This window comes from Catharus ustulatus, chromosome 1 (genome assembly GCF_009819885.2).
Source record: "Catharus ustulatus isolate bCatUst1 chromosome 1, bCatUst1.pri.v2, whole genome shotgun sequence".
In the NCBI taxonomy this organism is placed as follows: Eukaryota; Metazoa; Chordata; class Aves; order Passeriformes; family Turdidae; genus Catharus; species Catharus ustulatus.
The window spans coordinates 54551887-54567487 of record NC_046221.1 but is presented as its reverse complement, the minus strand read 5'-3'; the positions used below and the strand labels follow the sequence as shown (position 1 = coordinate 54567487).

General features: G+C 42.2%; 1 protein-coding gene across 5 annotated transcripts in view; it reads right to left on the bottom strand.

The window, feature by feature from the left end:
- TPK1 (thiamin pyrophosphokinase 1) overlaps positions 1-15601 on the bottom strand; it is a 340579-nt gene that overhangs the window by 264612 nt on the left and 60366 nt on the right. For 2 of the 5 annotated variants that reach the window (XM_033066879.1, XM_033066856.2), the window contains exon 2: positions 11816-11890. The exons of 1 other annotated variant lie outside the window; for it this stretch is intronic. In XM_033066879.1, coding sequence (XP_032922770.1) covers positions 11816-11890 — 75 coding nt within the window. Of the gene's footprint in view, positions 1-11815; positions 11895-15601 lie in introns of those variants that run through there. 2 more of the 5 variants (XM_033066862.1, XM_033066888.1) reach the window with 1 other exon arrangement.

Genomic DNA, 15601 nt, shown 5'->3' with positions numbered 1-15601 from the left:
AGGAAAATAATGACATCAACCTAAGAAACTAATAAACTGCAGCTAAATATCCCAACTTAAGAGAGATGTAACTGGAGGACTTAGTGCACTACTACTTAAGCAACTTGAAACCTCATCAGTGTGACATGTAGTGGACATTTACTATACCTCACGCACCCTCTTACACTTCCTCATCTCCTTCAGGAAGCAAATGGAAAGACAGATTTGCAAAAATAAATTTTAAAAAAAGAGAAACTGTGACTTTTGCTGAACAGTCGATAAGATCATAATTTTTAATATTATAACACCACCAAGGACAATGTATAGACAAATTGGAAGAACCAGCCTACTTCCTTAATACATGAATATTCTCAGGAATTAAAATTGGTTACAATCCTTCTTGTGCTGACCTTTTTTCCCTTATAAATGAAGGACTATACAATAATTCTCTATATACTTGGCATATTGCTCACAGTCCTATCTCTGTCCATGTCTTTTCTCACTTTCTGTTCCCACTATAACTTCTAAAACAGTCATTCAACTTTGGAAAACAAATCAAAAAGCAGTCTCTGAATCTCTGAATAAGTATGGAAGTGAACCAAAACAGACAGTTCTGTGAGATATTCAGCGGGTTCAACCTGTTCTAAGTTCTTTGCAAGACTACTACTGCCAACAGAAGCTTCTTCTGATGGTCTAAAGCCTTTCCTGCAATGTAAACACACCTTTTGATATCTTAGGACAGCCACACATATATTTGCCAAAATAATTACACAGCTCAGTTAAACAGAGTTGACACATGGTCTGTGTCATGCTAAGGGCAATTCATTTGATAATGACCAAATGTTGTGACTTTCTGAACACATTTTGCTGATATTAATCACTTTCTCTAGAAACCTCATCAGCATTCATGTTCCAGATCTGCAATTACTGCATATCTTTTTAGCACTACAAAGATTTAAGTCTGAATGACCAGAGAGGTTCCTTCAAATGCAGCATCCATCACAGAGGACATGATTTTTCACATTTACAGTAATTTCACGACTATAAGGTGCACCCTTTTGACGAAAATGTTCCCTTGAACCCAGAAGTGCGTCTTATAGTCCAGTGCGTCTTATCTGATGTACAAAGCTGCGAAATTGGCCAAACCGGAAGTGTGAGTTGTGGGAGGAGTCGGCAGTGCCACGGTAGCTGGGCCCGCAGCACTGCCCCTGCCAGGTGAAGGCGGGCCAGAGGGCCCATGGCTGCCGGGTGAAGGCAAGCCAGGGGGCCTGCGGCACCCCCTTTCCAGGTCCAGGCAGCCCCGGGGGCCCATGGCTGCCGGGTGAATGCCGCCCAGGGGGCCCGCAGCACTGCCCTTCCCGTGTCCAGGCAGTCCCGGGAGCCCATGGCTGCCGGGTTGAGGCGGGGCCTCGGCCAGCAACCGCACGGGGTGAGCTGGGGGCGGAGCCTCACTGCAAAAAAAAAAGTGCGCCCTATAGTCTGGTGTGCCTTATCTGATCTACAAATTTGCAGATTTTGCTGACTCCCGGGGGGTGCGCCTTATAGTCCGGTGCGCCTTATGGTCGTGAAATTACTGTAATTAAAACTTGGAAGAAAATAACTATAAAAATTAGAGAGAAATAATTTCTACACTGCTTTTGTGATAAAGGCTTACCTACAAAATTCTTCTGATTGCTAAAATTCTTCAAGTTTGAAAGTTTATAGAGAATGACAAACTATACAACACTGTTTATAAACTATACAACTGCTTTGTAAAGGTTTATTCATAGTCATGCTCTGTGCAAGGAATAAGGGACTTAATATTTATCCTCCCAGGAATAGAGGGTATAATTCTCATTCCCTTTATCTTGGATTAGATGTCAAGACAGTAAGTGGACTTTTCAAACATTCACTGTTTTCAGTGGTTTTAAATCACGATGAAACATAGGCCAAGTCGTTAAGGTGTGCTGCATGACTGCATGTCTCAGCTGCTCAGTGCTCAGCTTCTCTCCCAGCCCGGGATGGATAAAAGGGAAGGTTAGGAAACCAGAGTCCATTTAAGATGGTAATTTAGGCATCCCAAACCAAGAGGTAATCAAAGTATTTTACTTCTGGTATGATTTGGGCCAGAGACTGCACTTACATCACTTTTGCCTTGTACCTCAAAGGACTTCAAAATCCAGCGGACTCACCTTAACCCTGTACAAAAACATGAGCTGTGTTGTTTTGTTGAATCACATATTTTCACAGGTTAAACAACTTACTCATAATTCTTTGTAAAAATCGGAAGTTTATTACTTATGTGCATAATTAGCATATCCTCAAGTTAAAATTAAGTCATTGTAACAGCATGTTATGAATTTGTGTTTTCTTAGGATACTTATGTTGCCAAATAGGTCAATCTAAATGCATTCTGAGCCTTTCCAATTCTTGCACTTCAAAATGTTTGGGGCCTCTTCGAAGACTTGCAGTGTCAAATTAGCCCCTTTTTCTCTTTTCCCCCTCAAAAGAAACACATTTCAAGTGTGCTGTTCTGTTATTATCCTGTTTAACCTGACAATCATTTATTCATAGTTTATTCATTTATTCACAAACACCAAGCTAATAACATGGACAACTATGGCCTACTGGAAGCTAGGGTCTAAAGGTAAGGGGTGGTTGTAGGTAACACCAAGAACCTTGAAAGACAAGTGCATGTTCAGACAAGGAAAAACTTAGTTACCTGCTTAATGACTTACCTTGCCAGAAACAGAACTCCCAATGAGCCAGACCTTGAGCTCTGAACATACGCAGCAAGGGTTTGAAGGAGCTGGGTTTTTCAAAAGAAAATCCAACAGAATGATACTCATACTCTAAAGTATCAAATTATTTCAGTCCTAATGAAGCTGACATTGAACCAACATTGATTCTTGTGGTTATACCTCATCCAGGACATCCAAGTTAACACTAAGCTTTATTTCAGTGAAAATAGAGGGAGGCCCTCTCATTAAAGAAATAATTTTATGGAGGTCTGAATCAAATTAATTCAAAGTAACTGAGGGAATATTGATATCAGTAGCTTCTACATCAGGCTGTGCTAGTCATAAAGCTTCCAACAATACATGATAATAAAAATCCCCCAAAAATTATAGGTTGTCCCCATTATTTCTGAGGTCAGTGGAATTTTCTCCAGTGAAAAACCTATGACAATGTCTGGATTCTGTTCCAATGTGATTCACTGTTGATGAAACAAAGACAGGCTGATATACATCACCATTGTCTCCTCAGAGTATTAACGAACTGTTAAATTGCAAGGAAAAAATTGTTAATAGTCACAATAATATTTTCACTTCTATGTGCTACATTTTTGGCTAACATCTAACCAATTACACATTAAAAAATAATTCCACTATGCTGTTTTCTAAATGCAAATGCACAGACTATTTTAGTAATGCATTTATTTAATGCTAAAATTTAACAAAACAGCCTACTATACAAAAGAAAAGATACAATAAGTAGAGCAGAAAAGTTAGTTATTTTCTGACTTACATGAATTTACAGTTTACTTGATAATATGGGTGAGCACAAGACAGAATGTAAACCATTCATATGACAAAACCACCAATCCAACATCCATATTCCTAAACTACCGCTGTCCCTTCAGGCACTGAACACACTGAAGTATGCACACTCCATCAGTCAAGTAGCTAATAAATCCTAGCACAGTCTCAGTATATTACAGAAGAGTTAAACAGTTCACTGGTTGAGTTACTCATAACTGCAATCATGGTAATAAAGTAATAAAAACATTTAAAATTCAAAATCTGGAAATACAAAAAGACCCAGACAAATAAAAAGGACAAAATCCACTTTTAAAAAGCAATCACCATTTGAAATCACCACTGGATCAAGGTGAGTCACTTGTAGCACTGTGGGTTTATTGGGACTGCCTTTTTTTTTTTTTAATTTCCTTATTATTAAAAAAGGTTTGTCTGCCCTTAGGCAACCCTGGAGTAAGAGAAAAAGGAAGACTATAATACAGTGGTTTGATCCAAAGGCCATCACAGCCAGTGAGAAGACCCTGACACTGGCAACCCTAGATAACATCCATATTTTACAAGACCTTACACTTCACCCTAGTAATGGATTCACACTAAGGTCTAGCTATGAAAATAATACTTTTGCCCTGTAGTAACTCCCAGAGAAACAATGGTTTTAAATGCTTTTCACTGTGTAGCTTGAGGCAGTGAAAATCCAAGAGTTCCTTTTATGGGATTAAAAGGCTGCTCTTTTCTGTCACTGGTCTTATTTATGCTAACCTCATGCATTCACCTCTGCTCCTCGAGTTCATTCCCAGGACCATTTCTTTTCTTGAATCACGAACAAAATAAGCCATGAATCATCTTTTTTGTCTACTCTCTTATGCTTCTCTTTCTGCTTGGGGTGCTCCGAAGCACTCTCCTGACAGTATTTTCCAAAGCTCCTTCTTTCAATAGTCCTCTGGGAAACATCATGGTAACCAGATATATAGCACGATGCTATCAAAGGTTTCTCTACAGCAAATCCTGTGACAATAGACCTTCCCTAATGGGATTTGCATCCTGGCTTCATAGAAAAAGCACTGTAATAACCTCTCATTTTTTTCTTGTGCTGTAATCATCTATGCTTCTCACTAGTACTTCAAAGTAATTCTCTATTGTTCTGTTACTCTGAACTTCAGCTCAGCAGGGTTTAGTTTTTCAAAGCATCACAGAGGGGAATCTTAATTACTCTTTTTTTTCCATTTTTCAAAACAAAATCTCAAATCCATAAAACAAACGAAAATTATTTTAGGTCTTAGAATTTCCTGCTTCTGGATTTACAGAGAATTAACATCAACAAGAAAATATATTCAGCCTACTGTCTCAAAATTTATCTTGAGACCTCATTCTGTCACAGCATCCACTATGGTGAGGGAACTTGAACCACGCAAAAAGGCCTAGAAGATTAGTTCTGTCCTCAGCTTTGCCAATAACTATCTACAAATTCAGAAAAATCACCGAGACCTACTTTTTAAATTGTCCACACATCCAGGCTACGTCTCTCAAGAGCCCAAACTCCCAACCAGAAAAACACTGACAACATATATGGCACAAACAGAATAATTTTATCATATTTCTGGAGCTTTAAGCTTGGTTTTCTAAAGATAAATTTAAGCTTCCAGTTCACTACTGAAAATCTGGCTGATATCAAGCTTATAGGCAAAGCTCAAAAAGCTCTCTTCCCAAAAATCTCTTCTTCTAGTGCAAACTACTGCATGTCCTAAAATCCAGATCCTACTTTGCACCTTGAGTTGTGTGTCCAGTTCTGTCTCGGCTCGTTTCAAAAAATACATTGAGATATTGCAGCATGTCCAGAGAAGGGCTACAAGGCTGGTGAAGGGTCTGGAACACAAGCCCTATGAGGAACAGTTGAGGGAGCTGGGGTTGTTTAGCCTGGAGAAAAGGAGGTTCAGCAGAGAGACCTTATCACTTTCTACAGCTGCTTGGAAGCAGGTTGTAGACAGCCTCTTCTCCCAGGTAACAATTCACAAGATAAGAGGATGTAACCTCAAACTGCTCCAGGGAAGCTTTAGGCTGGACATCAGAAGGAATTTCTTCACAGAAAGGGTTGTGAAATACTGGAATGGGCTTCCCAGGGAAGTGGTAAAGTCACAGATGTTCAAGAAATGACTGGATGTGGCACATAGTGCCATGTACTACCAGGTGGTGATCAATCAAAGGTTAGACTCAATTATCTTGGAGGTCTTTTCCAAATGATTCATTTGGAAATAGTTCATTTCTAAGCTTAAAGCATGGTACTAGCTAGCCCTAGAGTGGGCCAGATTTTCTTGTTCCTAAAGTATATCATAGATTCCCTACCCTTTAGAATACTTGAAATAATTTCTCTCAGACTCCTGTAATTGAAGGAACCAACTTGCATGCAAATCCAACTTAACAGCACATCATCATACCAAAATGTTATTTACATCTAAATTACGTGTGACAGAACATGAAATTTAAGTTATTAAATACAAAATAGAAATTATATTCCTGTTTTGATTCAAATGTGGAAAAACAAACTTCATATTGACATTTTAGGAGTCTAAGCTGAGGCCAGCAGTGAGAGTTACTGCTAGTCTTCATGCCTGCTGGAAATTGCAATAAAGCACAGATGTTCATGTGACATCCCAATCACCATTTTTACGAACATTTCCCTATTTATTAATAGCAGCTGCTCTGAATTCCCTCAAGTTTTCTGCCAACTGCCAATTCTGAGTCCAGGACAAATCTGAGATAAATTACAAGCAAATTCAGCTAGAAATGAAAATAAAAAGTGAGAAGAAAGCTCCCCATATGCCAACAAGGCAAGCTCATTGATGACATAAAAGGGCAAGTGAATGGCTGCACATACCTACACTTCCAGAATTATTAATAAGTTCAACCTCTAAAGACTAAAGGAAAAGATATCAATCATAGAGAATTAAAAAACAGCACCAAAGAAAGTCAGGTTGTTTCCCCTCCTCTCATTAAACTACAATAATCTTTCTTCTGCTTTGAAACATTAAAACTGTTCCAACTGATCTGTTACCTTCTCCTCTGCACATCTGAACTTATACCTGAATTTTGTATAGCCACTTGTATCTTATTTCCCTCTATACATAGCTCTTGGACCTCAACTGAAGACATTCAAAATATCAATCACCAATTACAGTAATTTCACGAATACAAGCCGCACCATTTTGACTAAAATTTTACTCCCACACCGGAAATGCGGCTTATATTCAGGAACAGCTAATTTGTGAATAATTTTCTGACATTTACAACCTCAGAAGTGCCAGCCAGGGTGCCGAGCCGAGCACCTGCCAGTAAAAGCCGGCATTTTGCGATTGTTACAAATTGTTACTCTGTTGCGCTGCGGGTGGCGCCTGGATCCCTGCAGGCAGCACGAGGGGCAGGGAGAGAGGTGGGAGAGCTCTCTTCTTCCCTCCTCTGCCGCAGCCCAGGGGAGAGATGGCGGGGCCCTGTGCCGCCATCGCCGCGGCCCAGGGAGGCGGTGGGGGCTCCGTGCCGCCATCGCCGCAGCCCAGGGAGGCGGCAGGGGCTCCGTCCCCACCCGCCTCCGCGGGAGCCGGGGGGGCCTCTGTCCCTGCCTGCCACCACGGGGCAGCGCCGGCCCAGAGCGAGTGACCCCAGAGGCGGCGGTCTGCCTCGAGCGGCCCCGCCAAGTGGCAGCACCGGGCTGGGCTACCTGGCCCCATCGGCAGCACTGAGCAGGCTGAGCCTGTACAGCTCGAGCCAAGCCAGTAAACCCCGCCCTGCCGCCGTTCTGTTACTAATTGGCAACTTTGTTGCACGTGGGTCCTCGCTGCGAACGACAGAGGGGCTTATACTCAGGTGCGGTTTATTTATGGACAAAGAACGAAATGTTTGCCAACACCCAGAGATGCAGCTTATAGTCCGTGCGGCTTGTATTCATGAAATTACTGTACATTGCAGTCACTTCTAGGTGCTAACCAACCATTCATTATGAGCATTTTCACCGAAGAGTGAAAATTGGCTTTGACAGGGAAGTTGCCTGACATTCAAGATGAGATTTACAATGGAACAACTGCTTTGATTGTTACAAATGGGTATTGATGGAGATGGAAAATTGCAAAAAACTCAGTTTAGGGAAAAGCCATCACAATATAAGTAGTCTAAGAAAATACTGTTTACATGAAAACAATTTAACAGTTTGGATTTGACATACTACACTGCTACTGTAGAAGAATGTTTTCTGTTATCTCAGTATATAGACTCTCCACACAATATAGAGCTAAAGTCTCCAGCATAAGCAACATTCCTCTTTCTGGAGCTCCTCCATTTCCATCATTCACAAGGTGTCATAAAATGCCCATATTCTATGCATATGAAGTGGCTGGTCATGTTGTCTGTAGAACAGCATAAGACAGAACCAGACACCAAGTTCCTTCACTGGAAAGAATGGTCAATGGAAGAGACTATTTAGGGATGTGCACCTGAAGGATAGACATTTTTTTCAGCCTGATTTCATAGATGTCTCCTTTCTATCAACTTGTCCAACATTAAATACACCTTCCACAAGTCAGGATTCAGTCAGCACGCCCAAAACGGATGTTGGTAGCTTATTCTAATACATTAGCCAAGGACATTTTGTAGTATGAACGGTTAATATTAAAAGTTGTTCAACAAGTTTTGTTTGATTAAAAGTTGTCATAGAAAGTGTTTATTTGTGGAAAGAAATCACAATCCTTTTGAGGAAGGCACAGTGGCCAATGTATCACAGTCATTGTGAGAACTTAAAAAATACCCAAGGACACATTTTCCCACTATAAAGCACAAATTCATCAGATTGCTGTAGAATGTTGTCATTTCACTCTGACTTTTTAAATAATAATTTTACTTTCCAGAGCATAACTCCTTGTTCTTTATAGCTGTCATTGTCAACATTTAAGAGTGGAAAGTACTCTGCAATGTACAGCCATTTAACATCCTATCATAAAGCAGGGACATAAGAAAATTCTGGATCACTTGAGTAGCTCATAGGGGTAATGTTTTCAGAATTAAGAAACAATTTTCAGATCCCGAACTTAAGACAATTTTCACTGAGGTGATTTCTCAGCCCTGCAATACTTCTGCCTCTTCCCTAGGGAGACATCAAAAAATCAGAGCACTTGCAATCACCAGACATAGCTGAAACTCTTGGCATAAGTCACTGCATTTCTGATTAAAGAGATTTTAAAAGGAAGAATCAAAGTCTCAGGAACTTTCATTTACTCCTCAGAAAGCCCATTCTGTTTTCAGCCACTAAAACCTGGGCTTTTGTACTTTTCAAACTTAACATAAAGACAGCTTCAGACTTCAACTCACAGTCAATTCTGTGAAAGATACATTTACATTTGAAATCACTTGAGAAGTAGCCCCAGAGACTAATTCAAACTGGATTTTTTCACAACTTTTTTTTTTATTAAACAGGATTGAAACTAGGAGCTAGAAACTTTGTATAAGCAGGAATTCAGGATGCATGACAGTGTTCTTAAGGTAAAGCCTACTGAATCCAGTCTTCCTTATAGAAAACTCACAGAGAGTAAAACATGCAGCTCAGAAAAGCAGGGCCCTGACTCTTTGACATAATCTCCTATTCCCCTTCACTAATCTATTCTTTTAAATTTCTCTTGTCATTTGGTTTTTTCCCCTTCTCACTATATGCAACTCAATAAATCCATCAGGGAACAACCAGCATTTTCTGCTTCATCCTGCTTTTGCAAACTATCCCTTCTTCAGCATTCCATCCATCTTGCTTTTAGGACAGCACTAATACCATATGATTGCACCAAACACCAAACAAGTGAGCATATTCTAGACTGAATAATTACAGTAATAATATATAATACACTAAAATCATATAGTCATTAGCTAGTACAACTTCATTATTGTCACTTATCCAGTTTGTATGGCAAGAATGGTAAAAGATGTCTCTTGGAAATGTTGAAATCTGATTTCAGTGTCCTTCACAAAGCACAAGGAAGAAAGTTCATGCAAATTTGTACCGACTGAAATAGTTCTTCTGAAAGTATGTCAGTAAAAATAGATTTCATAAATGTGCGTAATAAGACAAAAGTTAATTAGCTGCAACCACTTTTTCTTGAGGTCAAGAGGAGTTACACCTGGGATGATTTTAGTGTAGAACAGCCACTTATTGAAGTGAATTTTTTTTTTTTTAACTTAGGACATTTCACGTCACACCACATTTTACTTAACACTAAATTGACAGGGCTAATGAAAGAAGTTATTTTGATAGGACCCAAACTACTTGAAAATAACACATATCAGCATTCTGTACTGAGTATAAAAAACCTAGATTCCCATAACCCCAAGAGACATGGGACACTATCTTATTTTCCCTTTGTATTTTTCTCTCCCTTTTCCCCTGTGTTTGTGTAGCTAGCAATATTCTGTGGATTAACAGCCTCACTATTTCTTTCTCATCTCTCCTTTATGTTATCTCAAGCATATACAACTGGTCATCAAGCACTGTTCTTATGGATGATTCCTTCAGAACTTCTTACAGTTCACATACCAAACCCCCCAGGTTCTCCTAGTCCTGCAACAGTCCCTGCGCTCCTCCAGAAGCGATATCCAGAAAACTGCGGATACCTAAAGTAGTCCACTAGCAATGTAAGCCAGGCATCACCAAAACCTTGTCCTGGATTCACTAAGGTTTGCTGAAGCTGAAATGTTTTTCTTCAAAGCATCTCAGGTTTACCATGTAACCACCTCCATTTGTCATTTTACTTACACAGAAAATATCCACCTATCTCTTAAAGTAATCTACCAGCAAAAGTCTTAGTAGCTTAATTAGGGCTTCTGCTCCTCCCACAAACTCTTTGGAAAACTACAGCACCAGTGATTACTTTCAACACAGTTATGCTCAGAGAACAGGAGCCCATTGAGGTAGCTTTGAGTAAGACAGTCTTTGGCCTACTTGATTTTATTCAGCTTCTTATTTCAACCCTTTACAGAAGCACTACAGTTTAAAGGCTCATTAGTGTTACAGTAAGAAGCACTCTATGCCTCCAAGGTTTGATCAAAAGAGGAAGATTTAAAATTCCAAAAGACAGATACAAAAAAAGTCTGATAACAAAATATAGCACAAAAGCAACATATGCTGGGTACTACAAGACACTAAATATTGCTATCAGAAACGTGCATGTCAGGTTTACTTTTTTTTTTAACCTCAACCCTGAAAACAAGAAAGGTGGGACAAAGACATAAGATCAAATGCTTCACCTTGTTTCCTTCTCTATTTAATACAAAGCAGGTGTTTCAGTGTATCTTTTTAAATGAAAAAAAATATGTAGATCCACAACTGGACAGCCATTCCACTGAACACTTGTTACTTTCTTGCTGATTATGCAAATGAAAGTGAGTTTGTTTGGGATACAGCACTTGTTCAGCTGCTTTGAATCATCTTGTACAACTCTCTTCCTTTTTTTATCACTCCTCTGGCTATATGGGTACCTAATTTGGGTTTACTGGAATTAAGTGCTATGAATACATCCTGCTCACTTCATCCCTCATTTCAATTCCTTTTAACAGCTACCCCCTGCCAGTCCTTATGCCTATGGTGCAACCAAATAGCTCTACCTGCTCCAGCCAGTTACAAAGAATCTCTCTGCAAGGTTCCCATTCTGGGAATAAGTTAGAGATAGTTCCTATGGTTTTTCAGAAAACTTCTGAAGGACAACGTTCCTGCACAGAGGAATTAATAGCTCCAAGCTTGTAAAGATTTACATATCTCCACAAAATGTCAGTAAATCTGAGGCTATCATACCAGAGATGATGATTAGCACTGTGAATGTTTAACAAAGGGATAGTGAAATCTGATTTGCATATTTCTGACAAGCACACAAATTCCCCACCACTTTCACAACTTAATACCTACACGGTTCATTTTATTTTGATTAAATTTAACACATTTCACTGATGACCTTTAAAGAAATGCTCACTTCCAGACTCTTAAATGCACCATTGATCTGCTACACTTTGTCAGCAAAACAATGACCATTCCTAAAAAGCCTCTGAAATGCTACAGTCTTACACAGATCAGTGCACAAAGTTCCCACTGACATGGGCAATGCAGGGATGCAGAATTTGCATAATCAGCTCATTTGCTGCATTCAGTAACAAGGGACATACTCTGCCAATTCACAGCCTCACCAGAAGGTTGCTCTAGTAAAGAGGAAATTTTCACACTGCACTTCAACAAACACAAAGTATGTTAGTTGGGTAACAGCTAAGAAAATAAGCAAATGAAGATGTATGTAAGTTATTATTACCTCTGCTCCACAGACAATGAAAATGACCTTTGTTGAAAGGCTGGTTCAGAATCAGAAGGCAAAACTTCAGGTTCCCTGCAAGATAAATGTTGATTCTCATTAGCAAGAATATTGATTTTTTTTGTCCTTTTAAATTTATTTTAGCCAGATTACAGTAATTTCACGAATACAAGCCGCACGGAGTATAAGCCGCACTTCCGGTGCATTGACAACGTTGATGTCTTTGTCAATAAAAAAGCTGCCCCCGAATATTAGCCGCCCTTTTGTTCGTAGCGAAGATCTGTGTGCAACTTTCACAAATTTGCCAATTAGTAACAGAATTGTGGCATAGTGGGGTTTACTGGCTCGGGGCGGGGCCAGACAGGCTCAGCCCGCTCATGGTTGCCGACAGGGCTGGGTGGCCCAGCTTGGCGCCACGGCTCGGTGGGGCCGCTCAGGGCCGGCTGGGCAGTGTTGCCGCTGCCAGGTTTGCTTGCCCCCTCCTCCCGTCTGCGCCACCGCCTCCGCGTTTGCTCACCCTGGCCGGCACTGCTGGCCCCAGTTCTGCTGGGCTCCCCCATGCTGCTGGCCCCAGTCCTGCTGGGCTCCCCTACACTGCTGGTCCCAGTTCTGCTGGGCTTCCCCGCGCCGCTGGGCAACGCCGCGCCGCCAGGCTTCCCGCTTCCGCCATGCTCCCCTGCACAGCCTGGCTCCCCCACGCTGCTAGCCCCGGTTCTGCTGGGCTCCCCTACACTGCTGGCCCCGGTTCTGCTGGGCTCCCCTGCACTGCTAGCCCCGGTTCTGCTGGGCTCCCCTGCACTGCTAGCCCCGGTTCTGCTGGGCTCCCCTGCACTGCTAGCCCCGGTTCTGCTGGGCTCCCCTGCACTGCTAGGCCCGGTTCTGCTGGGTTTCCCCGCGCCGCCGGGCAGCCCCGCCCGCTGGGCTCCCCCGCTTCTGCCATGCTCCCCTGTGCAGCCAGGCTCCCCCACACTGCTAGCCCAGGTTCTGCTGGGCTCCCCCGCACTGCTGGTCCGGGTTCTGCCACCTGCCCCCCGCACTGCTGGCCCCGCCTCTGCCAGGCTTTCCCACCTCTGCCAGGGCCGGCCGGGCTCCAGCTTGGCTTGGGGCTGCCGCAGGCTCTCACTTCCATGTTGGTAGCTTTTAGAATATTGTTAATATATTAGCCGCCCCAGAGTACTAGCCACACTTCCGGGTTTCCACCAAAATTTTGGTGAAAATGGTGCGGCTTGTATTCGTGAAATTACTGTAATTTTAGTACAACCACATCAGAGTAATTCCACTAATTTCCTTGCTTCTCAGGTTTTACCACTGTCAGATTGAGAAGCTCTCAGAACTTTGTAAGATACCTTTTACTTGGTAGGGTTTTGCTAAATGTTTAATTTATAAGTGACTTCTACTTAGGAAGGCCATCCTCAACAGGACCCCACATCTATACAGCTCTCTCATTTAATCTCCCACTTGGTACTGCTGCCTGGATGTGCCAATTACTGATATGAGCTTCACCCTGGTCTCTGCTAATGTGGAAGGCTGGAGGAAACTCTATATAAAGATGTCTCTAACCTACATCCAATATTCTACTCTCCTGGAGGATGCACAACTCTTGCTGCCATCAGTGGCTTCTGTGCCTATGTTTTCATATCATGTAGAAGCTTTAATTGTGGGAGATATCTTACAAATAAAGCATGAAAGGTCATGAACCAGGAGCTTAAAATCAAAAGCTAGTAAAAGTAAAAGTGTACTTTAGCCTGTGTTATCTAGGTGATACTGCAGACTAAAAATCTCAGTGGATTTACCAGCCCAGTCTGACTGAGCTCATAAAGACTCCTGCCCCTGCAAAACATGCACAGTGAAGGTCGATACTAAACCTACAGTTAGAAAAGCCTTAAAAGAAAAAAAAGAATGTATGATATGACATTAAATTCAAAGAGTAAATATTTAAATCATTGACGGCTGCCTGTGGTGAGACTTGCATTATTTCACTTCCTAATTATCTTGCCAATCATATAGGAATAGAAGCTTCCCCTGGAGCTTTATATCCTTAGGCAATGAAATTAATGAATATTATTTGGTCATCTGAAGCCCAATAATTGGTTGTAATTGAAAAAAGAAAATATCTATCACTACAAAGTCTTTTGAGAAGATCCAGTATAGCAGGAGGCAGAAGGCTCCAGTAGAAGCCTGTGGCCTAAGCCATACCATGTCATCAAGGAAAATAAAACTGGTCAATGTGCGGAAGTTGAAAGAACATCTAGGGATGGGAGTTGGGAGAGGTAGTCCTTAAAATACAGTAATTTCATGAATACAAGCCGCACTGACTATAAGCCGCATCTCCGGGTGTTGGCAAACATTTCATTCTTTGTCCATAAATTAGCCGCACCCAATTATAAGCCACTCTGTCGTTCGCAGCAAGGACATGCATGCAACAAAGTTGTCAAATAGTAACAGAATCGCGGGATCGGGGGTGGGGGTTTACTGGCTCGGCTCAGGCCGTGAAGGCTCGGCCCGCTTCGGGTGGCCCAGCTCAGCGCTGCCGCTCGGCGGGGCTGCTCGGGGCCGGCCGCTGCCTCTGGGCTCACTCACCCTGGCCCGGTGCTGCCCCACCGTGGCAGGAGGGGACAGAGCCCACTGGCACCCATGGTGGTGGCGGCAGGAGGGGACGGAGCCCGCTGGCACCCACGGCGGCAGCAGCAGGAGGGAGCCCCCTGCCTCCCTCCCGAGCCGCGGGGATGGCAGCATGGAGCCCCTGCCTCCCTCCTGAGCCGCGGGGCCAGCAGCACGGAGCCCCTGCCTCCCCCAGGCTGCGGGAGAGGAGGGAAGGAGGGAGCCCCCCTGCCTCCCTCCCGCTCCTGCGCTGCCAGCATGCATCCCGGCTCCACCCACTGCGCAACAGAGTAACCAATTTGTAACTATTGCATAAACCCGGGTTTTACTGGCCGGTGCTCGGCTCAGCACTTTGTTTTGCTCTTCTGGGGTTGGAAATGTCAGAAAATTATTCACATATTAGTTGCCCTTGAGTGTAAGCCGCATTTCCGGTGTGGGAGGAAAATGGTGCAGCTTGTAATCATGAAATTACTTAATTAACTAAATGCGTGATTATGAGAATGAAGTGAAGGTTAGCACACTGGGTTACCACTATTCTGCATCTTCTGTACCTTTCCTTTTGAGTGATTTAGGGTTTCCATCCCCACTGACCCAGTCAATGCCTCAGTTTCCTAAAACGGAAGCAACAGTATTGTCCTCCTTCATAAGCATCAAGAGAAGCATAAACTAAGACCTAGACGATTTTTACTCCAGTAAAAAGTCTACATGATTATCATAGTTATCTTCTGCCTCGTGCTTTCCTCAAGTCTTCCACTTCCATCTTTGCTGACATTGTTCCAACTTTAATTTAATTCACGTACATATAAGAGAATAAATTTTCATAAGGAATAAATGGAGAGGTGAAAAGACCAAGTAAACAAAGAAAAGTGAGAAAAAAATTTATTTGTGTAGTCTGAACAGTTTTGCCTTGTCCTTGAACTTTAAGAGAAAGGTAGAAAACAATACATTCAAACCAAGTACCAATTTCCACCTGCCTCACGAAATGGGACCTCAGCAGCAGATCTCCTAATGATTGTTAAGTGAGAAAGCCTGCCAACTCCTTGTACTAAACAAAATCATCTAGTGATGCCCTCCATGGAAAAGAGCAGATATCACAGGTTCTCTTACTGGTACAATAATACAAGCAGACATGGGTGCTGTAAGCCTATTCCTGCTAGTGAATCACAAAAAGCATTTCTGTGCCTG